Source organism: Mastigoproctus giganteus, chromosome 10, assembly GCF_048544385.1.
Source record: "Mastigoproctus giganteus isolate SK-2022 chromosome 10, ASM4854438v1, whole genome shotgun sequence".
Lineage (NCBI taxonomy): Eukaryota > Metazoa > Arthropoda > Arachnida > Uropygi > Thelyphonidae > Mastigoproctus > Mastigoproctus giganteus.
Genome location: NC_143584.1, coordinates 161707672 through 161733283, shown reverse-complemented (window position 1 = coordinate 161733283; position 25612 = coordinate 161707672). Strand labels below are relative to the sequence as shown.

General features: G+C 35.9%; 1 protein-coding gene across 1 annotated transcript in view; it reads right to left on the bottom strand.

Annotated features, from left to right (window-relative positions):
• LOC150079433 (uncharacterized) overlaps nucleotides 1-25612 on the bottom strand; it is a 253655-nt gene that overhangs the window by 90088 nt on the left and 137955 nt on the right. Inside the window, exons 6-7 of the mRNA XM_090382498.1 lie at nucleotides 23086-23104; nucleotides 6088-6209 (exon numbers count right to left, since the gene is read on the bottom strand). Coding sequence (XP_090238624.1) covers nucleotides 6088-6209; nucleotides 23086-23104 — 141 coding nt within the window. The remainder of the gene's footprint in view (nucleotides 1-6087; nucleotides 6210-23085; nucleotides 23105-25612) is intronic.

Genomic DNA, 25612 nt, shown 5'->3' with positions numbered 1-25612 from the left:
TTTTCTCCAGTGTTTTCCCCAAACAACTAGTTAAGGAAATTGGACAATAATTTCCTGGATTAGAGAGGTGTTTTCCTGGTTTAGGGTTGTTGTTGTTATTTGGTTTTTAGGAGCATTAGCAACTAAAGCCATATTGCTCTGGGGATATGCGGTGGTCATTCCCTGACCTTTCCGCATCATCCGTATTTTGGTGGTCATGGGCTCGAACCCCGGTCTAATCAAGAAGCGTGTGCTATGCACTGCTACTCCTGCCCACCTGGCTACGGAGGCACCTCCTGGTTTAGGGATGGATAATACAAGTGAATGTCTCCAAGAGTGAGGATAAACATGTTGCTGAAAAATTCTGTTAAAAAATATTAAAAGAGTTTGTAAAGCAGTATCATTGAAGTGTTTTAGCATAATATAAAATATACCATCAGGGCCAGCTGCACTACTGGGTGCTCTGTTAAGAGCTTCCGTTAACTCCGATATTGTAAAAGGCTGATTATATGGAAGAGACAGACCGGTGTTGAATTTTAACTTATACCTTTCTGCTACCACTTTAATTTGTTGGAATGGAGCATCATATAAATTTGCTGCTGAAATTTTTGCAAAGGCTTCAGCAAAAGCGTTTGCTATGTCTTTGGGGGAAGACAGTTCCTGTCCATTACAGATCAATATTGGAGAGGATGACAATGGATATTTGCCATTCAGATGTTGGATTTTCCTCCAGATTAACCTAGTATCGGTTTTTTTTTTGTGATAGTGGAAGCAAACTGTATTCAGGAATCTTTTTTGGCTTACCTTCTTATTTGTCGTGCTTTAGCATTTAGTTTCTTGTGATTTATAAGGTTAATAATAGTGGGATGCTTGCGGAAAATATTCCAAGCTTTGTTCTTTTCTTCTTTTGCTCTATTACATTCATCATTCCACCAATAGTTTTTGCATCTGCATGGATGAGTCGATGACTGAGGTCAGCTGCTGCTGGTATCCATTTAGTAATATGGTCATTAGCTTCACCTACTGACTGGTTCAGAATGAAGTACAGTTTTCCTTAAGTACAGTTTTATCTAAAACTGTACTTAAGGAAAATTTTATCCAGTTTGCCTTTGTAAATTTCCATCTTCTGTGAGTTTCCACATAGGTGGAGGTAGTTTGGAATTTACAAGTAATTGGAAAATGATCGATCGCTATTGTGGGGATTATCCAATACTGCCCAATGTATACTTCGGTACAGAGCTGGGGAGCAGATAGATAGATCTATAGCTGAAGTAGTTCCTGTGGGAAAATGAACATGAGTATGTGCACCAGTGTTCAGCAGAGTTAGATTTTGTTTGTCCAGTAATGTTTCCATTAGCTGCCCTCTTTTATCCATATGGAGACTTCCCCATAATGGGTGGTGTCCATTAAAGTCACTCATCAAACAAATAGGAGGTGGTATCTGGGCAAGGAGCTCATCTGAGTACATACGTTTGGTTTGGTGGACAATAAATAGAAACAAGAGATAAAGAAATTCCAATTTCTATTCTTACAGCAACAACTTCTAAATTAGTTTTTAAGGGGATTTGTCTAGACGGATACCAAAACCACTACACCTCCATGGGCTGAAGTTGCTGCATTCCTGTCACGCCTGTACAAAGCATATTTCTTTATTGAGGGAGTCACTTGTGGAGTTTAAAATGTTTCCTGTAAACAAATGCCTGCTGGATTGAAATCTTGGATTAGGTTATAAAGTTCATCTGTATTAGTACATAGTCCTCAACAATTCCATTGTAAAATGCACTTCATTATTTAGCCTTAGTGGTAGGATGATCCAGTTGCTTTTTAGAGGCGGTAGGCTTATTGCGATCTATTTCAATGTTATCTTTTTTAGGAAAGGTAGGCCATCCAGTGTCCATATCTTCTTCAGCATAAATTACTCATATAGGTTCTTGTTGAGTTTTGTCATCAGTATCCATTTCTGCAGTATTAATTTTGGTTTTTGTAGAATACAGCAGGCCCCCATTATAACGCGATTCGCTATAACGCTGTTTTTATATTATCACCTGTATCTGACTATAACACTGTCACAGATCACTATAATGCTCTTTTACAGATTGCATTTTTGGCATATTTAACGAAATCGTTTCATTTGATGGAGTCGATAGCTTGAAAATTAATATAAAAATATGGTTAAAACGTTTCCCACGCCGATTTGAGAAATTTTTTCACGCTCAGTGAAATTTTCTCGCGTGCTAATTTAATTGCAGTACAGTGACTTGTTACGTAGTTCCGAGATCAACATTTTAAAAAATAATCAAGTATATTGCTTGTAGTATTTGCGTTATATGCATTTATCCGAAGTCTAGTCATCACTCAGCACAGTATTAGACATCGTGCGTAATGGACAGTTTACTTGAACATTGTATCGTAATTAATGCAACCAATGAAGTTACATTTGCGAAGAGTTAATTAATGGCCGATAAGAATTAAAAAGCAACAACGTCTGGGCGCCGTACGAAGACTATAAATGTAAGAAAAAGACTGAATTTGAAAATCAAATTAGACGTTTTGAAGCGAATCGATTCCGGTCAAAGACAAGCGGATGTGTGCCATTATTTAGGACTTGCAAGTTTAACTGTAAGAACAATTATAAAAAAAAATAAAGAATTAATTTTAGCAGCGGGAAAGATAGCTGTTCTACTGCAAGCAACTAAGGCTAGGCCGGCTATTAGGATTGAAATGGAAAGACTAACTAATTTTATTGAAGATAATATCCAATGCAGAATTTAGTTATGTTAAATATTATAAAAAAAAAAAAATTTGAATCATTTAAAACTAGTAAGGGCTGGTTGAATAGATTTAAAATCCAGGGAGAAGCCGCAAGTGCAGATCAAGGTACCGAAACTTTCAAAAAAGAACATTATTGAAGAGGGGTATTATGTGTTATACTTCTCAACAAGTTTTTAACATAGATGAAGCAGGACTTTTGTGGAAATGAATGCCTAAAAGAAGTTTCATATTGAAAAAAAAAAATAAATAAATAAAGGTTTCAAAGCGGCGAAGGATCGGTTGACTTTATTGTTGGGTGGTAACGCTGCAGGGGATTTAAAATTAATACCCCTTTTAGTTTATTTGGAAAGAGGGCCAGAGTTCAACCCAAAATCGACACATTTTTCATGATTAAATTCATCAATTAAATTAAATCAATTTAGATCAATTAAATTCATGATTTTAATTGAGTTTAACCCCGGGGGCTCACATCTGGTGAGTATGGGCTTGGCACACCCAGGGTCCTGACCTGGATATCATCATTCTTCTCTTTCTTGGTGATTCCCTTCTACTTTTCTTTCTCTCTCTCTCTCTCTCTCTCTCTCTCTCTCTCTCTCTCTCTCTCTCACACACACAGGGTAACTTGGGAATTTTTTTTTCTGGTGCAGCATAAGCCTCAGGCTTCCTTGCACCATATGACTATTAATAATAATAATAACAATGCAAAGATCAGCAGGGTTGTTAATAACAGTACACTACTGTGACAGGATCTAGAAAAGTTGGGAAGATGGGCTAAGATATGGCAACTGAATAGTGGCATAACTAGGGTTGATGACACCCAGGGCAAATTTTAAAAAATGGCACCTCTTAAAAACTGTTCTTTTGAAATTTTGCATTTTTTAACCATAAAAAGGTGTCCCCAAATTTGACCCCCCAGGGCATGTGCCCCACCTGCCTCACCCTAGTTACGCCACTACATTGACAAATGCAAAGTACTGCACATAGGTAGCCGTAACCCCAGAGTTAAGTACCAACTGAAAAATACTACAATCAGAGTAGTAGAGAATGAAGAAGACCTGGGGGTATTTGTGCAGTCAGATATGAAGTTTTCTGATCATGCAGACAGGCTGCCAGAGCAGCTCATGGAGTCTTGTCAATGATACACAGGAATTTTGGTAGCAGGGATAAGGAGGTGATTAACCCAGCATATAAGGCAATGGTCAGGACACAATTAGAGTACTGTATATAGGTCTAGAGGGCTCATTTTTGGAAATATGTAAAGCTGCTGGAACGAGTAGAGAGAAAGGCAATGAGATTGGGAACAAAGGGTTGCTCTTACTATGAAAGCCTTAAGTTCTGCAAATTGGTGCATCTGGACACTAAGCACCTGTGAGGTGATCTGACTGAGGTGTATAAGGCCTTGAATGGTTTTTGATCAAGCTCAATGCTGATGGGATTCTTCCTCCTGCTCAGTTTATGCACCTGAGGGGACATAAATTCAAACTGAGGAAAGATAGTTGTAGAATAGATGTGCAGAAATTTGCCTTTAGCCAGCAGGGGGTTGACTGGTGAAAGAAAACTTCCATTAGTCGTTGTGGCAGTTGATAGCTTAAATAAATTCAAGGAAGAACTGGACAAACATTTGGAGTGAATGGATGGGCTAAATCGGAAAGGGATTTTTTTTGGCTTATGCTGCATAAGCTTGCTTTCTTGCATTATATGCCTGCCTCTACTAATGTTAAAGTGTTTGGGTGGTTTAGATCTTTTCACAGATAAGTTTGTTCTATTAGTTTGACAATTCATGACGTATTCAGCAATAATAAAAAGTAGGAGGGGAAATGCTGTATGAAGTAATGAAATTTTTGGATATGGCTTACAGATGGTTACAATGTACCCAGCTACTTGACATAATGTAGCCTTGATAATGCCCCCCCTCCACCGCATACACAATACTCTGACTCCCTCCAGTCACTATCTGGCAGAGTAGAGGCAGCGGGATTATATGCTAGCTTATCCGGAAGCTTCCTAGAGAGTTACCAAGAGGTTGTCTCCATCCAGAAGTTTCCTAGAGAGTTACCAAGAGGTTGTCTCTAGTGGACTATGTAGTGGCTGGCCTATGAACACTGTTTTTGAGCTGCACCCTTGAAATGTAAGAAAAATTGTACTTGCCATGATGGCCATCATAACCGCAAAAGCTATCAATCATACTGCATAATGGAAGAGATGGTAGAAGGTTTGCCGGGGCTTTGCTCTGGAGACTAAACATGGGTTCCACCACTTCAAGCCTCCAATAAGCAAAGTGGTAGTATTGCATTGGTTGATGAGAGTCATCTACTGCCTAGTATTGCTTGGTAACAGGCAGGGATGGCATTCCTCCATGTGGTGTGTGGGCACCACACCACGACCCCTGCTTACATTGGTTTGCACACCCAGCTGGGTGGTCACCTAGTGTGCATATTTCAGGACTTGCACATGGAGGTTATACCCAAGGTTACTAACAGTCCAACCATTATGAAGGTAAATGGGGAGTGTGGGTGTTTTTTTTTTTTGGCTGATGCTGTATAAGCTTGATTTCTTGCATAATATGCCATTAATGCCAATAACCTCAAAGGACATCAGTCACAATGGATGTTGGAAGACATATGGATGTTAGAGCTTTGCTTTGGAGACTAAACATCGCTTCCAGTCTCCAATAAGCAAAGTGATGGTATTGCACCAGATAATTATGAGTGTCAGTCAACCAAAAGTAAGAAGCAGAAGACTGAATACCCCAATCTGCCTTCTGAAATATTGCCACCCATTCACATCACAAGGTTGATTCCTAAGATTCATCAAACATGGACTTTAGATGATAGTCATATCTTTTGAAGATGATAAACAAGAAGTGTCCAACAAGGAGAAAGAATATATATGGCAACCAAAAAGAGTCAACCTCATTTGATTACTAACGTGGAACTAAATGACTTGATTTGAGTCTTTGGGCCTCTTCAATTTCAGGCTACAGCAATAGAACTTTCTCACACATCACATAACCATATCTGGATATTGCAGTTGCCAAAAGGATTTAATATACTTTCTATGACAGGAACTCTCACTTTCTGAAATGATGTTGATAGCTTAATGAATGTTCTAGGTCACAAATATAATCCTAAAGGCTGGAGGCTTTTTACACAAACAAGATAAATTAATCACTTTGCACAAATGTCTGGTCAAATTTTGAGACTAATTTTTTATTGTTTAAAGATTGATGATCTTTATTAATAATATAATCATAGCTTAGTTGATTCCTTCACACAGAAGTTTAAGCTTAAAACTGTCTTAAACTTAAGAACAAATTTTTAATTTTTAAAATATTACCTGTGGGGATGGAAACTGACAGATTGCCTCAGGAGTTGTGAAAAAGGCCATACCATTATGATATGTATATGGAACTCCATTGTGATATAAAATAGTCCCATTTGGCACCATTTGAGCTGGATCTAAAATATAAAATTCACACAGAAAATTTATATAATAATCACTATATCAGAAAACTTTATTTGCCATTTGCAAAGATTCATAAGGTGTAAGAAAATTCTTCCCAAGATACTCTGGTATATTTTATTTAAATACACCTATGGTATATTTCACTAAAATGCCTTGGAATTAAATGTACAACCCATTTTAGAGAAGGGGGGGAGTACAATCAGACTGTGCTACCTTTATTGCTGGTTCCTTGGGAATTACCTATTCCAAATTACAGTTTGAGAATTACTTATAACAATAAAAATTACTTACCAATTAAAAGGTGCTTTACTCCAATAAAAAAAAAATAATTTTAAAAAATTTCAGATTTGGGCTGTTAATTTTATACAACTGCATAAACTGATTCTACAAGATTTCAAGCTGAAATTTTGCCAAAAAACAAAAAACTTTATAATGTCATGCACTGCACTAATGATGGCAGTTTATGTTTTTTGCGGACGGAAAAAATTCACATTATTTTTAAAATAAACTTTTAAACCAGCAATACCATTAATATAAACAGAAAATATACAAAATGCTTTAGTGAAGTCATCTTAATTATGTACAGAACTTTTTAAAATTAAATATTTAAAAAATGTTGTATGCTTTTAAAATGATTTTTTAATTTATTATTATAAAAATTATTAATTTATTTAATAAGCATTATAAAATAATGTCATTGCATAAAAATGGCATAAAGTATAGCATAATCTCTTGGTCCTTGAGGTTGTCATAGACATTCTCTCAGATAGGCCAGACAAGCTGCACTTGCTACCTGGGAGTCTAAAACGCTGATGGAACTGATATTCGGGTGACACTCAAGACAAGTGGACCCAATTTCAGCGAAGTCCGGACGGTCTATGACAGCCAAATCCTCTGCTTGCACCTTCACAATGGTGGGACTGTTAGTAATCCTGGGTATAACCTCCATGCACAAGTACATGGTGGGTGACCACCAACCAACGTAAGCAGGGGTCGAGGTGTGGCACCCACACCACATAGAGGAATGCCGCCCCTCTATGTTACCAGGCAGTACTAGGTGGTAGATGACTCTCATCAACCTGATACTCACCAGAGCATTAGCATTTATGCAATTATGTATCTATGTAATTATGCAGAAATTAAATTTTGATATTTTTAAGAAAAATTCCACTGAAAAAGGGTGAATTCAGTGAAAAAATATATTAAGTAAACAATTTATTTTTCATACAGAAAAATACATAATTCAATGTTGAATGAATTGAACTTTGATAAATATATTAAAAAAAACAAATAGATTTAAGATAATATCGAATTTTAAACACGTTAAGACAATCTGCGGAAAAAATAAGCTTTATTATAAATACTTAATGCAATCTGTGATATCGAAGATTATCCTTTGTTGTTGTTGTTGTTCTAAAAACCAAAATAAAGACAAACTCTGTCTTTATTTTGGTTTTTAGGAGCATTAGCAACTAAGGCCATATTGCTCCGATGATATGCAGTGGTCATTCCCTGACCTTTCTGCATCCTCCGTATTTGGTGGTCACGGGCTCAAACCCGGTCTAATCAAGAAGCGTGTGTTAGGCACTGCTGCTCCTGCCCACCTGGCTACGGAGGCGCCGAAGATTATCCTTTACTATTTTATCTATGTCAAAGTCGAGTCCACTTGAAGAAATTCTTAGAAGTGCTTGAAGATTGGAGTCTGTCATTTGTGAGCGATATCTATTTTTATTAAAATTCATGTTGGAAAATGTTTTACTCACCCTTCAGAGTCTGAAGGGTGAGCAGAATTCTAGGAATAAAGACAAACTCTATCTTTATTTTATAGTTCCTAGTGCTTTTCAAACCTCTTTTACATTTCTAATCTTCTAAATTTAAGAAAGAATTAGACAAATTATTAGAAGGGGATGGAAAGACAAGGTGAGCGATTTTTTTTTTCCCTTCTTTTTTTACTGATGCTATAGCATAAGCTTGCTTCCTTGCATCATTTGCCACCTGTAATACTAATACTTGGTGAGATTTGAAAATGGCACCCTTGTGAAAAAATACTGAATAGGTGAGATATAGAGGTTGGCATCCAGTCACCTCAGTGAGGACCTAACTGAGGTCTTTAAGGTCATGAGAGGAGGTAGGAAAATGAATGAAGACAAAATTTTCACTGTAATACAGGTAACCCTCGTATAACACAGTAGTTCAGTTCCTACAAAATCTCGTCTAATGTGAAACTGTTACACACGACTAAGAACCAGTACAAAAAGGGGAGTTATGTTCCAAAAGCTAACAAAAGTATGCCATTTTTTTTATAACTATTGGAAACTTAAATTTTTATAATAGTAATAACTTAATATTTTAACTTTATTTTTATAATAGTACTAACTTAAATAGTAATAACTGAACAAACGTCTTACCTTACAAACTGTGATACTTATGTGTGAGATAATGTACATTCGTTTAATTTTCTTTTTTTTTTTCCCCCTCTTCATCGCTGCTCAGCACAATCTCTTCTACAGCATCTAGATTTCGTGTACCTTCTGCTCTCTTTAAAAGTCATGAACTGCACTCTTCAAAGTCACAATTATTTTTTATAGTCTCAAACAAGCACAAGTTCAATAGCACAGAACCTAACCCAGGGATCTCCCAACAAAATACAGTGGACCCCCACTTTAAATGATATGTGAAAATCGGAATATTTTCCAGTTAGCAAAATAAAAATAAATTTATGCTTACATACATAGCTTAATTAATACATACTGTAATATGTACATACTAATTGATATTTCTGTTCACTGCCTTTTTTTTTTTTTTTTTTTTGTTGTTGTTGTAAAATTTAAAACAGTAAAAATGATAAGCAATTAATAACAAAAAACATGGCACACACCAGTTGCAACAAACATGATAAGGAGTAATGAGTTTCTGAAAATTTATTTATGTTTTTTTCATATAATTGAATATTTCATGGAAGGGGAAACAATTTCACCATAATAACATGAAAACCCACAGAATTCCAGCTATCAGTATTATAGCAAATGCAAGAAGATCGAATTTGCTACACATTTATAATTGATTACACTAACAGAAAAGACCAACAAACTGGAAACTGCAAATTGTTTTTGCTTTATGGTAGTGATCTCTAGAAATGTGCTTTAGAAAAATATCACGAAGGTGATAGCAACCAGCGAGTCAACAGCAGGGATTCACAAAAAGGAATGGAAATGTTGAAAATTACATCTAACATAATAGCAGGGTTTTCCCAGCACAAAAGCTCAAAAATACCATGTTATGCGAAATTTACAGCAATTCTCAAACTGTGTTAGAGCGAAACCTTGTTGTAAAAGTACCATGTTGTGCAAGGATTGCCGTAATTTATCAATTGTGCTAAAGCGAAACCGTGTTGTAGAAGTACCGTATTATATCGGAGTTGCCTGTATATGATTCCATAACTGGGGGGCCATAAATTCAAAATAAAAGGCAAAGAGATTTAGTTGTATTGTAGGTTGTTGTTAAATTACTAGAATATGTTGCTTCCATAAGTAGCTGAGGCTGACAGCTTGGAAAATTCAAACGTTAGCTGGATTTTTACCTACATGAGGTGAGAAACACATAGGTATGCTTTATTTTATTATTTTATATATTTTACTTTACTATTTTATTTATTTGTTTGTTTTTTTATGCTTTTTTTGGTTACTGTGGCAAAAGCCTGCAGCTTTCTTATGCTCTAATTCGCAGACTGGTGCAAGATCTTATCTTAATTATCATCTGAGTCTTCTATGGATTTCTTCTTATCGAAATACTCTCCCTTGAACTTTACACACTTTCACCACCCATGCATTAAATGCTTCTTTAAAGCCATTTTTTGAAAGACTGCAAAGTGCTTCCGTTGTGGCTCTTTTTGGTTTGGTTTTTTTTTTTTTTTTTTTTTTTTTTTTTTAGGAGCATTAGCAACTAAGGCCATATTGCTCCGGGGATATGCAGTGGTCATTCCCTGACCTTTCTGCATCCTCCGTATTTGGTGGTCACGGGCTCGAACCCCGGTCTAATCAAGAAGCATATGCTACGCACTGCTGCTCCTGCCCACCTGGCTACGGAGGAGCCAACCGTTGTGGCTCTGTAAGCATTGTTGTTGGATGCAAAATGCTTACCTTTCAGGGTTTTCTTCAGACATGGAAACAGGAAAAAAATCACATGGGGCTAAGTCCAATGAATAAGCAGGATGTGGCAGAACCTTGGCACCTATGGTAGTGATCACTGGCTGCACAATATTAGTCATATTGTCTTCATGAAGAAACCACTTCACACCGGAAAGTTCTTGATGTTTCTCGTGAATGGCATGCTGAAGTTTTACTCTGAGAACCTCAGAGTATGCTTCCTTATTCACAGTTTTTCCACGAGGCACAAAATGTGTAACAAGAATGCCATTTATGTCAAAAAACACAAGAACCATTTGTTTATCAGTTGAATGAGAAGCTCAAAATTTCTTAGATCTTGGTGAATTAGAATGCTTCCACTCACTTCCTTGTTGTTTTGCATCTGAATCATAGTGAAAATTCAAAGTTTAATCACAAGTCACTATTCAATTTAAGAAGTTTTGATCTTGTACTGTAATGATCAAGCATTTCTTTGCACAAGTCTATTCTTTGCTGTTTTTTTTCTGGAGTCAAACTGTGTAAAATCCAGCAGGCACAGATTCGCGACATTTCCAGGTGATCTTTCACAATATTGTGAACACTACCATAAGAAATGGACATTCTAACAGCTAATTCATGAAGTGTAATTTGCCTGTCTTCATTCAAGGTTTCCTGGGCTTTTGCGATTTGCTCAGGAGTTGAGGAGGAAGGCTGACCAGGTCTTGGGTCATCTACAACAGACTCGTGGCCTTCACTGAATCGCTTGTGCCATTTAAATATGACATTCCTACCAAAACTCTCAATACCATACACTTCATTCATCTCTTTAACTGTTTCTGATGCATTTAAATGATCTTACAAAATAACAAATCATACATTGCTGTTCAATCTGTATGTCCAACATGATACTTGCTTCAAAACAATTAGCAGTGACAAGCAGCTAAAAAAACTCTCTTCACACAACACTAGCTCAACAAGTACTCGCATTCACACACAGAGTCTGCTCATTAGCAATCAGGGGAGAGCGCCGCCTCTAGCAGCTGCTATGGAAAGTTCATGTGGTAAACATAAAATCTTGCACCAGTCCGCAAATTAAATGATCACCCCTCATATATGGCTGCTACTAACTCAGGAAAAACTCAATAAGAACTCAATAATAAACTGCTACTGTTTAAACAAGTTGAAAAACTTGAGTAAACTGAAAGCAGATGAGCACAAGAATTCTACACATAGAACTACAATCCAATGAGATTTCTGAACAATCCAGAGTGAGAGTAAAACAAATACAGCTAAAACTTCTATAAAATAAAGAGAAAGAAAGTAAATAGAAATTGTCACAAACCCAAAATTCTGAAGAACACTGAACAACTCATATACAGTACAATGACAACCATTTATGAGTTTTGCAATTCAAGATGTCTCAGGAAAGAACTAGAGGTGAAAAATTCTACAGTTGTTTGCACAAAGGCAAATCAAAATTGGAATACAAACAAGTATTTCCAGTCATTCTTTGTGTGTTAAATCCAAGTTCTTCACATTAAAAAAATTTATTATTATATTATACCACCAAAAATTTACAATTTATTATATTACTAAAGCTTTACTATTATATTTATTTGCAAAAATTATTTCAAAGGCAACATACATACATAAATAAAAATGTGTAATAAAAAAGTACACCATAGAACAGATTTATATACTATTTTTTCTATATAATATCGGTGTAGATACACCATAGTTTATCCATAAATTAAACTACGTACATAGTGTGAAGGCATCGTTTTTAATTGTATCTCATATTGTGGCTACCTTCAGTAGAGTAGGTAGCCACACTCATTGTAAAGGTAGCCACAATATGAGATACAATTAAAAACAATGCCTTTACACTACATACATAGTTTAATTTATGGGTAAACTATGGTGTATCTACACTGATATTATACAGGGTGTTTCAGTTAAACGTTTCAGAACTTCTAAGAGGGTAGGGTACATCCTGACAACTCGAAATCATATAGCAATGTGGGGTCGGAAATGTTTTCCTGAAGCGGTGTTGTACACAGAAGCACCATAAAAAGAAAAGAGACCGTAAGTGAGAAATCGTTTTAATAATACATGAAAAGAAGCAAAAGGTACATGGATTAAAGTAAGTGTTCGAAGTTTCTTCAACCTCGTATTGCTTTCGCACAGTGGTACCTTGGAAAATGTGCTACAAATCCCCTTTTTCCTGCTGAAGTGTTGTTTTCCGATGAGGCATCCTTCACAAGGGAAGGAATTTTCAACACGCATAACGACCATATCTGGGCGGTCGAGAACCCGCATGCAATACGACGTCGTGCAGCACAGATTCGATTTTCGGTCAATGTATTATGGGAGATCACCTCATCGGACCTTACCTGTTACCGTGTCGTCTAACCGGACCTATCTACTTGATCTTTCTGCAGCAAGTATTGCCACAACTTTTGAGAGATGAACAGATTTCTGCATCGACGCAACAGACAATGTGGTTCCAACACGATGGAGCCCCTGCCCATTATAGCGGAGATGTTCGTAACTACCTGGATGTCACATTTGGTCAACAGTGGATCGGACGTGGTGGTCCCGTGCGTTGGCCTGTTCGGTCACCCGACCTATCATGTCTTGATTTTTATTTCTGGGGTCATATGAAATCGCTAGTTTATGACACCTGTTGACAATGCTGAGGAGCTGGTTGCAAGAATCGCAGTAGCTGCCGAAGAAATTCGCCTGGAGTATTCCAGAATGTTCGGATGTTCATGCGTCGGAGATGTGAGGCGTGCATTGTAGCCCGTGGAAGAAACTTCGAACACTTACTTTAATCCATGTACCTTTTGCTTCTTTTCATGTATTATTAAAACGATTTCTCACTTACGGTCTCTTTTCTTTTTATGGTGCTTCTGTGTACGACACCGCTTCAGGAAAGCATTTCCGACCCCACATTGCTATATGATTTCGAGTTGTCAGGATGTACCCTACCCCTCATAGAAGTTCTGAAACGTTTAACTGAAACACCCTGTATAGTTAATTTAAACCCATATCATGCCTTGCATATTTAATTTTCAAATACTAATTTTTCATGTCATTATATAAGGTTATATAATAGATTTTATAATAATTTTGTTGTTCTGGCTTCATAATGACTTTCTGGACTTGTGTAACAGAGGCCTGCTAATATCTGTAAAATCGGACAAATTCTAACTAGTGATTTTCTCTTGTACAGAATCTGTCTTAATTTTAAATTAAATTTTTAAATCAATCTAAGATCTCAAGCAGTAATTTCCAGCAGAACTTTTATATATGTTTCATTTTAAGTTTCGTTCAGTTTTTCACAAAAGTAAACCCATAATAACTGCTTCAAGGTAAGATATAAAACTACACATAATTCAATTATAGAATGAAATTAAGTAATTAGAATAGATGGAATTAGTATTGGAAAACCTGCCTAAAGTATGCTACAAACTCTTTGACAGATGAACCTTGTGACAGGACAAAAGAATGATTTCAACCTTAAATCCTTGCATGACGAATACTAGAGGTATAAATGGAGGGAACTACCCAAAGCTTGATGAGGACTTTTCACTTATGCCATCTTCATAGGGCAAGCGAACATGTGCCAAAGGCCGTATTTATATGGCCCAGGCACATTCCATTGTAGCATTTCAAATGTGGTGGGGTGGGGGGGGGTGAGTATGCAAATGGAAGAGAAGAAGCCCGTCATATTTCACTAATAGTTTGGGAATTTGAAAATCTAGAGATTTAGAACAGCTTAAAGGTTTTATGGAGGAAAGGATGTGAAAGTGTCCACTCAGAAATCAGGGTACATGACTACGCATCCCCATCAGTACGTTGCCTCCATGAGTAGCTGAGGCTGACAGCTTCGAAAAATTCAAAGGTCAGCTGGATCTTTACCTATGTGAGAGAAACCCCATTAGTAGGGGGCCATCCAGAACTTCTATTAATGGGGACAGGTAGACATGCCCCCAGATTTTCTGAGTGAAGACTTTCTCCATAAAACCTTTTTAAGCTGTACTAAATCTCTAAATTTTCAAATTCTCAAACTATTAATGAAATACAGGGGGGTCCCTTCCATTCGCCTACTCACCCCCCCAGCACACTTTTGAAATACTACAATGGAATGTGCCTGAGCATATAATACGGCCTTTGGCATGTTCGCTTACCCTATGAAGATGGTATAAGCGAAAGGCCCTCATCAAGCTTCGGGTAGTTATCTCCCTTTATACCTCAGGGTCAAATCATTCTTTTGTCTGTCACAAGGTTCACCTGTCAAAAAGTTTGTAACATACTTTAAGCAAGTTTTCCAATACTTATTCCATCTATTCTAATTAATTAATTTTATTCTATAATTGAATTACAGGTGACCCCTGCTTAAAACTGATAATTCGTTCCGGAAAAACAGAGCACTAAGTAAATCAGTGCTAAGTGAGTACCGTATTCCCAGCGGTCTATATCACTGCGATTTACAAATAATAAACTGTAGTGAAAAGATACCAAATGTCGGTCAAAATATTTAATATTAAAAATCTGTACATATAAAATATTCTCCATTACATATCAAAATTAAACTTAAATGCCAATTAAAATCATGAATTTATTAATCTGATGGCCTTGGGCTGTCGAGTTTTCGTATCTTTGGTCGATTTTGGCTTGTACTTTGCCCTTCTTCCTCGTAAACTAAAAGGGGTTTTACTTTAAATTCCCCCACAGCATTACCACTCAACAATAAAGTCAACCGATCCTTCACCGCTTTGAAGCCAGGCATGTTTTTTTTTCTTCTTTCGACATGAAACTTCTTTTAGGCATTCGTTTTCAAAAAAGTCCTGTTTCATTTATGTTAAAAACTTGTTGAGAAGTATAACACCTCTCTTCAATAATTTTAAGAAGTTCTTTTTTGAAAGTTTCGGCTCCTTCTTGATCTGCACTTACGGCTTTTCACTGAATTTTAAATACAGGCATACCTCGAATAACGAATAGGATGCGTTCCACGAAATTACTTCGTTAAGCGAAACTTCGTTTTCAGAGGTAAAAATACTATGGCCAGAATAGGGATACGTTCTTACGTAAAGAAAATGAAAAGCTTTTTTTTCGAACAAAGAAAGGTTTTATTAAATAAACAGTCAACTTACATACAAAGTGAAATCGCAATTTAAAATATGAGTCTAAAGTTGATTTCTTATGCTTTTTTCTCTTTCATTTAACAATTGCCTATACGGAGTTATTGCATTTAACACTGATCGCTTAACAATAACACTTCTTCCTAAATCAGGATCATTTTCACTAAAAAAATTTAAAACGTTTTCAATGTCATTTAAGCACCTTTTTAAATCTTTGGTTGTTAACACTTTTTCGGCAGGAACTTCTTTAACTTCGTCTTCATTATCTTTGTCTTCGTTGCTAACAAGGTTTTCTAAATCTTCCACTGAAAAACCATCATCTTCTGCATTCAATAAATTTCTAACATCCTCTTCATCGACATTTTCGAAACCTATTGATTGAGCCATCTGGATAACTTCATTTCTAATTTCTTGGATGTTATTTTCTTCTTCTAGTACAACTTCTGGCCATATTTTGCGCTAAACTCCATTTAAGCATTTCTTAGTGACTTCTTTCCAAGAACTATCAATGTTTTCAATTGCGTTTTTAATGGTGTAGTTTTTCCAAAAAGTTTTAACTGTCATTTCCTCTTTATCCTCTAGTTCAGTTAAATTGCTTAATGTTCGATGCAGATAATAAGCTTTAAATGATGCTATTACTCCCTGATCCAATGGTTGAATCAGGGAAGTTATGTTTGCTGGAAGAAACACAACTTTGACAGGAATACATGTGTCCAACGTGTTAAGATCAGTAGGATGTCCCGGAGCATTGTCTAACAACAAAAGAGCTTTTTCTTCAAAGTTGTTTTTTTGACAATACTGTTTTACTTCAGGACAAAAACGGTTAACAAACCAATCAGTAAATAACTCCTTGGTAACCCACGCTTTTCTATTTGCTTTCCATATTACAGGTAAATTCATTTTTATGTTACCTTTTAACGCCCTCGGATTTTCTGAATGGTAAACTAATAACAATTTTAATTTATAATCGCCAGAGGCATTTGATCCAAAGAGTAACGTTAAACGGTCTTTGGCTGCTTTGAACCCAGCAGCTGATTTTTCTTCAATAGAAATGAAGCTTTTTGTTGGTAGCCGTTTCCAGAACAGACCGCTTTCGTCAACACTAAACACCAAATTTGGTAGAAAATTTTCACGTTCAATTATTTCCTTTAGTTTTTCTGGAAACTTATTTGCAGCTTCTCCTGTTAATTTTACACTATGAATCCCGTTTTTTTAAATTTCTCGAACCAACCACGAGAAGCCCAAAAGGTTTCCGTCATTTCTTCAGTTTGTTTAGATTTCAGGTGATTAAACTGGAATATTTTTTTTTATGTTAAATGGGGCTTGAAATTGCGGACTTCGTTATATCGAAGCTTCGTTATCAGAGGTAACGTTAACCGAGGTATGCCTGTATATTGAACCAGCCCTAACTAGTTTTAAATGGTTCCACTTTTTTTCTTTTTTTAAGATGAGCTTTCTTCGATCATCATATAGGCTAATCATTTTTTATTTAATAATATTTAACTTAATGGAATTGCGCGTTGGATATTCCTTCAATAAAATTATTTAGAATTTTCCCATTTCAATCATAATAGCCAGCCTAGCCATAACCAATTTAGTTGTTTGCAGTGGAACAGCTGTCTTTCCCACTACTAAAATTAATCCTTTATTTTTTTATAACTGTTCTTACAGTTGAATCTGCCAGTCCTAAATGATTACACACATCTACTTGTCGTTGAACGGAATCGATTCGCTTCAAAACATATAATTTAATTTTCAAATTCAAATTCGCATCCAGACATTGTTGCTTTTTAATTCTTATCCACCATTATTCATCTTTGAAAATGTAACTACGTCGCATTAATTATTATACAATGTTCAAGAGTAAATTGTCCGTTACCTAACGTTGTACTGAGTTATGACTAGACTTCGGATAAATGCATATAACACAAATATTATAAGCAATATACGTAATCATTTTTTAAAATGTTGATCTCAGAACTATGTAACAAGCCACCATACTACAATTAAATTAGCGTGGAAGAAAATTTCAATGAGCATGGGAAAATTTCGCATGTAGGTGTGGGAAACTTTTTTATGCTGTTTTGCTATTCATTTTCAAGCTATCAAATGTTTCATCTGCTACATCAGATGAAACGTTTTCGTTAAACATGCCAAAAATTTAATCACTGGTAAAAGAGCATTATAGTGAGTTGTGACAGCATTAGAGTGAGATATGAGTTATAATATAAGAACATCGTTATAGCGAATCAGCATAGAGCAAACTGCGTTATAACGAGGGCCTGCTGTATGCACAGTTTTATACTATACCTTGAAGCAGTTATTATGGTTTCCCGTTCCTGAAGAAGGCATAAATTCACCTGAGAGGGCATAAATTCAAATTGAGGAAGGATGGATGTCGGATAGATGTGCGGAAATTTGCCTTTAGCCAGCGGGCAGTTGGTTTGTGGAATAGACTCCCATCGCTTGTTGTTGAAGTTGATAGCCTAAACAAATTTAAGGCTCAGCTGGATAGGTATTTCGAACGAACGGAGGTGTGAAATGGGAGTAGTGGTTGTTTTTTTTTTTTTTTTTGGCTGATGCTGAATAAGCTTGCTTTCTTGCAACATATGCCTCTACTAATGCTAATGCTAACTGAAGCAAATCTTGAAAATCTCAGGTAAGAGAATTACTGGCTTAAAATTTCTATACAGCAGGCCCTCGTTATAACGCGGTTCACTTTACGCTGCTCTTATATTATAACCCGTATCTGACTATAACACTGTCACAAATCACTATAAAGCTCTTTTACAGATTGCATTTTTGGCAGATTTAACGAAATCATTTCATCTGATGGAGCTGATAGCTTGAAAATTTAATAGCAAAGCAGTATTAAAACGTTTCCCACGCCAACTTGAGAAAATTTCCCACAATCAGTGAAATTTTCTCGCACGCTAATTTAATTGCAGTACAGTGACTTGTTAGGCAGTTCCGAGATCAACATTTTAATAAATGATCAAGTATACTGCTTGTAATAATTGTGTTATATGCATTTATCCGAAGTCTAGTCATCACTCAGTACAGTATTAGACATCGTGCATAACGAACAGTTTACTCTTAACATTGTATCATAATTAATGCAACCAACGCAGTTACATTTTTGAAGAGTTAATAATGGCTGATAAGAATGAAAAAGCAACAACGTCTGGACACAGTACGAAGATTACAAATGTAAGAAAAAGACTGAATTTGAAAATTAAATTAGACGTTTTGAAGCTAACCGATTCCGGTCAAAGACAAGCAGATGTGTGCCATAATTTAAGACTTGCAAGTTTAACTGTAAGAAAAATTATAAAAAAAATAAAGAATTAATTTTAGCAGCCGGAAAGATAGCTGTTCCACTGCAAGGAACTAGGACTAGGCCAGCTATTAGGATTGAAATGCAGAGACTTTATCTAATATCCAATGCAGAATTCAGTTAAGTTAAATTGTGTGCGTGCGTGCGTGTGTGACAGAGAGAGAAATTAGCCTATATGATGATCTGAAGAAAACTCACCTAAAAAAAAATTGTGGAACCATTTAAAACTAGTAAGGGCTAGTTGAATAGATTTAAAATTCAGGAAGAAGCCACAAGTGCATATCAAGGAGCCGAAACTTTCAAAAAAGAACTTGTTAAAATTATGAAGAGGGGTATTATGTGTTATACTTCTCAACAGGTTTTTAACATATATGAAGCAGGACTTTTTTGGAAACGAATGTCTAAAAGAAGTTTAGTATTGAAAGAAGAAAAAACATGCCAGGTTTCAAAGCAGCAAAGAATCGGTTAACTTTATTGTTGTGTGGTAACGCTGCGGGGGATTTAAAATTAAAACCCCTTTTAGTTTATCAGGAAGAAGGCCAAAGTACAACCCAAAATCAACACATTTTTCATGATTAAATTCATCAATTAAATTAAAATCAATTTAGATCAATTAAATTCAAGATTTTAATTGGAATTTTAAGTTTAATTTTGATACGTAAGTAGTTAACACATAATTATATATGTATGTAATGCAGAATATTTTATATGAATATTAAATATTGAATATTAAATATTTTGACCGACATTTGTGCATCTTTTCACTACCATTTATTATTGATTAGGAAATATCCTATGGCACCGACCGCAACTCACAAATACATATGTTACCTAATGGAATGCAGCGCTCACTTAGCGCTCTGTTTTTTCCAGAACGAATTATCAGCGTTAAGCAGGGGGTCACCTGTATTTATAAAAATTTCTGTATTTATAAAAGTAAAAATAAAAATCTGCTGGAAATTTCTGCTTGAAGACTTGGTTTGATTTAAAAATTTTATTTAAAATGAGGACACAAATCCTGTACAACAGAAAATCACAATGAGTTAGCATTTGCTGATTTTATAGATATTAGCAGATATCAATTATACAAATTGTCTGTCCAACATGTCGTAGTATCAAGTTTTGAAACAATACAATTTCCATAATGTTTTTTAATATGATTTCAATGCTTCGTAATTACTCTGACATCTTTTATATGTGCATTGGTATATTTTGGTGTTTCTGTCATTTTGGAACTATTTTATTTGCTTTCATTATACGGTAAACTGTGTAAAATCTGGCACTTTACAATCTAAAATTTTTTAAAATATCACACATTTTACAATACAGAAATATTAGGAAAGTAAGCCTGTATCAAACGAAAGCTTGTATCAACAATAACATTTGTCTTTATGAATTCATGTAAACAAAAACAACTTTTTTTTATAAGATGCTTGAAGGACTATCTTACCCTTTAATCTGTTTTTACAGGCTACAGGATTTAAACTGCAAGATAATCAATTGATCTTAATTCTCATATCAGAAAAACTGATGATGTTACCAACAATAAATTCTAAATGGAAAGCATTCAAGGAATTAATCTTGGAAGCTACTAGGCTTTTCATTATAACTAAGAAATACTGCTCAAGGTTTAGGCCTAAATGAATATCAGATGAACTAATGAGACTTGTGACACAGAATAAAAATGCATGGGATGCATATAAATTATCACGCGACACAGAAGCCTATGGTAGATATAAGCTAGTCTGTAATCAAGTCACAAAGGAGGTTAGACAAGCAAAGGCAGATTACAAGAAATCTTTGGCAAAGGATGCAAAGAAAAACAGTAAAGACTTCTTTACTTATGTAAACTCTAGAAGGAGGAGATGAATCCGATTGGTCCACTCGATATCGATGGTTTGATTGTTGATAATCCTCCTCAGTTAGCTGCCAAAACTGAATGAGTATTTTGCATCTACATTCACATACGAGGATTTCTGTAGGGAAGTGGAGGACAGAAACTTATTAAACTCTAACAGAGAGCTTAATGATTTTGTAATAACTGAGAGCAAAGTGGAGGAGAAATTGTTGAAGTTAAACAAAAGGAAGGCACCAGGGGTGGATGGGATCTATCCAATTATATTAAAGGAGGTGGCAAAGGAAGTAAATAAACCCTTAGCCATAATTATGAGGGTGTCATTGGACTCAGGAGTGGTTCCCACAAACTGGAGATGTACAAATGTACAGTATTCCCAATTCACAGAGGGGGATCAAAGGGTGACATGAATAATTACAGACCTATTAGTTTAACTTCTGTTCTAGGGAAAATAATGGAGTCACTGATTAAAGAAGCAGTGCTGGATTGTCTAGACAAGACTGCAGTAATAATTCAGACAGAGCATGGCTTTGTTAAGGGAAAGTCTTGTCTGACCAGTCTGATTGGATACTATGATGTGGTCACAAAGGAACTAGATGCAAAAAATCAATTTTGATATCACATACTTGGATTTCAGGAAAGCTTTTGATACTGTTGCACACGGAAGACTATCGTACAAATTGGAGCAATATGGCATTAAGGGTAAGTTGCTACAATGGTTAAAAGGGTGGTTGAATAGGAGAAGACAAAGTGGTAATCAATGGACACTGCTCTTTGTGGACTAATGTTATTATTGGAGTCCCTCAGGGATCACTGTTTGGCCCATAGTTGTTTTCTATAATTATCAATGATATTGATGAAGCTATATCAGGCTTAATGTCCAAGTTTTCAGATGATACAAAGGCTGGCAGGGTTGTTAATGACAGTAATGACAGTATGCTACTGCAACAGGATGTAGAAAAACTGGGCAGATGGGCTGAGAAGTAGAAACTGAAGTTTAACATTGACAAATGCAAAGTACTACATACCCTAGAGAAATATACCAACTGTGCAGTACTACACTCAGGGTGGTAGAGAATGAAAAAGCCCTGGGGGTAATTATGCAGTCAGATATGAAGTTTCTGAGCAGTGCAAACAGGCTGCCAAAGCAGATCATGGGTCTTGTCAATGATATACAGGAATTTTGCTAGTAGGGGTAAGGAGGTAATTTTCTCTTTGTATAAGGCAGTGGTCAGGCCACACCTTGAGTACTGCATACAAGTCTGGAGGCCTCATTTTAGGAAGGATATAGAGTTGCTAGAACAAGTACAAAGAAGAGCAACAAGATTGGTGAGGGTACCTTACCAAGGAAGCCTTAAGTTCTGCAAATTGCAGCATCTGGAGACTAGGCACCTGCGAGGTGATCTGATTGAGGTGTATAAGGCCATGAATGGGTTGAGCAGGCTCAATGCTGATGGGATTCTTCCTCTTGCTCAGATTACGAACCTGAGGGGACATAAATTCAAATCGAGGCAAGACAGTTGTAGAATAGTTGTACGGAAATTTGCCTTTAGCCAGTGGGTAGTTGAGTACTGGAACAAACTTCCAACTGCAATTGTCATTGTGGAAGTTGATAGCTTAAATAAATCCAAGGAGGAACTGGATAAACATTTAGAGTAAGTGGATATGTGAGGGGAGAAAAAAATTTTTTTATTATTATTATTTATTTTTTTATTTTTTTATTTTGGCTGGTGCTGTATAAGCTTGTTTTCTTGCATCATATGCCTCTGCTAATGCTAACTTGTCTTTCAACAAGCTACTCTGGTATTGCACTACTTTCAAACAGATGGCCTATTCAAAAGGTTAACTGGCCATTTGTTTAAATAATGAGAATGCTGTAACAACTTGTTTCTGGACTAAATGGTCTCTCAACAGGTCTCTCAAGTAGGCTCTTTTGTCACCATGCAATCAAAACAGTTGTAAGGAAATTGTTTGATGTGAGCTGCCACATGGTATACAAAATCAGAGTTTTCAAAGTTATACTACAGCTAGAACTATTTGTCGAAAATTGTGCAATACAAGGGCACTTGTTACAAAGGCAAGACCATTGCAGTTTTAAATCCATGTTTACTGATGTAAATAAGTTCAGTTTTGTGTTTAATATTCATATATTTATTGAAATATGCTCTTCTTAAACTGATCCATCAATACTAGATATACCTCTCTAAAATTCAGAAAATTTTAAAATCAGGCACTCTTCAATACCACAGGGTGCTAGATTTTAAAGAATTTACTGTATATTACTGACTTTCTGTGTTTATGAAAATTTTTATATGCCCTGATTGTATGTATTGCCTGTACTAGCTTATTTTTCAATATTAATAGAAAAATAAATTTAAAAAATTTAAAGGATAAAATTTCACTTACCGTAAACTCTTGTAAATGGCTGCAAAATTAAAGTTAAATATTTAACTTTCCATTCGACAACAAAGCTGTCATTCAACTAAACAAATTCTGACTCTGTCTGAAGTGAACTCAGAAAGTAGAGGTCATCAATTTTTTTTATTATGAAACAAAATTACAGAGAAAGAAAAATTTTTACTTTTCAGGGTATTATTCCTACTTCTTATACACTATAGTTGTTACTGCAATGCTACTACTGGAAAGACATTTCTTACTATTCTCTGAGAAGAATGGCTCTCAAACTTTTCTGCATTGTAAAGCCTCCTTCATTTGTGAGAATAAGTAAAACTTTTCTATAGCCAAATAGGGAGAATACAGAAGACATGACAATCCATGTCATCTGTGCTGGGGTGAGGTATTGTAGGATGAAATGAATTTGAAAGTTTGGATATCTTGTTGCAAAAATTATATATCCAGTGGATTAATAGAAAATCATAAATTTCTAAATTCACTCTGCTCTCTAACAAAAATAATCAAAATACGTTTAAGAAAAATTGCCATGGTGCTGATTATCTATCTAGGAGATCCTGCAGAATTTGGATTTAACTGTTTGATATTACAACAGTTCCTTCACATATAGAATAAGAAGAAAGTGTTTCACATTACACAATCACAGCCTTAATCCAAGGTGCTCATACTGCATTTATCAAATGAAGCACCAGGAGAATCTTTGTGAAAAAGCAAAAATTGCTGATTCAAGGTTAATGATTGTATCAACTCTACCTTCCTAAACAGACACACACAGTTCTACTAGGGTAGTTTCTGAAATTAAAATTTGGCTAAGGTAGAGGAAGTCATCAACATGAGAACCACGGGAAACTTAAGGAACTTTACCGGGCAAACTCGTTTCTTCCTGCATTCTCGATAAACAGATTGTGCATATTATCGGAAGTGGCAGAAGAAGTTGATAATGATGTATTGATTAGTTTTTTCTCGTTATTGGAGTTCATGAGTGGGCTGAAATTTACTTATGGGTACTCCCTCCAGACTGCTTCAGTCTTAGAGTGTTTAACTGCTCTCTTCCCACTGTTTTAAAATAGGAAGACCACTTGTGCTGCTGCTACAGATAACAAGCACCATCTGTAGTTTTCCTATTTTAAAACAGCAGGAGGGGAGGATAAACACCCTAAGACTGAGGCAATCTGGAGGGTGTACCCATAAGTAAACTTCAGATGCGAAGGCATTACACTCATGAACTCCAATAATCTGCTTTTAATAATGAGAAAAAAAACTTATCAATACATCGTTATTAACTTCGATAACACCACTACTGATAACACACACCATCTGTTTACCGAGAATGCAGAGAGAAACTGCGATAGTGGGAAATCAGTTTGCCCCGTAAAGTTCCCAAAGTTTCCCGTGGTTCTTGTGTTGGCTTTCTTTACGTAACTCAGCCTAAAGTTTTTCTGAGTAACTGTACAAAAATACTTGAGAAGTATAGTATGAGATGTTTGTAGCTTTTCTGTTCAGTGGTCGTGATACACCTCAAAGGTGTATCACGACCACTAAACCACTAAGACTGTTGCTTTATATAGATATCTGTGTGTGCGCATGTATCCACGGTGTGATCAAAAAGTTCTGGGACTGAACTAACATTTGGGAAAAGGCAAAACTTAATCAGCTATTTGGATGGATCTCCTTCAAAGTAGTCCCCTCAACATTCCTTCTAACCTTTTTTTGGAAGTGTTAATAATTCCTATGTTGCATTCTGAATAATTTTCCTCAGTCATTGCAAATCTATGACCTTTCAAGGGAACTTCAAGCTTCAGAAGCAAAAAAATCACATGAAGTTAAATCTGGTGATATGTTGGATGGCAGACCACAGTGATGGAGAGATTCACAAGAAATTCTTAAATGGAAAGCACCAAGTATGCAGGGGCATTGTTGTAATGCAAGTACCAATTTTCCCCAAGGTAACTTTTTCAACCATTTTCTCCAAATGGTGTCACACAATTGCCATATAACTGTTTGTAGTATTTCTGGTTCACTGTTTAACTATGAGAAACAAATTCACAATGACAAAAAAAAAAAGCCGAGAGTCAAAAAATATGACAAACATAACCTTCAACAATTGATCGAGATTGCCTTGTGTGTGTGTTTTTTCGAGCCTTGGAGGAGGAGAAGGAGTCTTCTATAGTTGTGTATAATTGTTTCCAGATCATAGCCCATGATTCACCACCAATAATGATGGAAGAAACAAAATGCGATTCAGCAGAGCACAAACCCCTGACATTTGAAAACTTGATGCTCTCTGTAATCATCAGTAAGGATTTTAGGCACAAACTTCACTGAAACACACTGCAATTTCAAACCTTGTGTTAAAATTGATTGATGTGTCCCATAAGACATACCAATTTCATTAGCAACTTTGTCAATAGTTAAATGTTGATCACTCCTGTGCCGACAGGGCTAGCCGGGTGGGTAAAGTGCCTGCCTGGCAACCCAAAGGTTGCTGGTTCAAATCCCGCCTCGGGCTTGGATCAGAGTA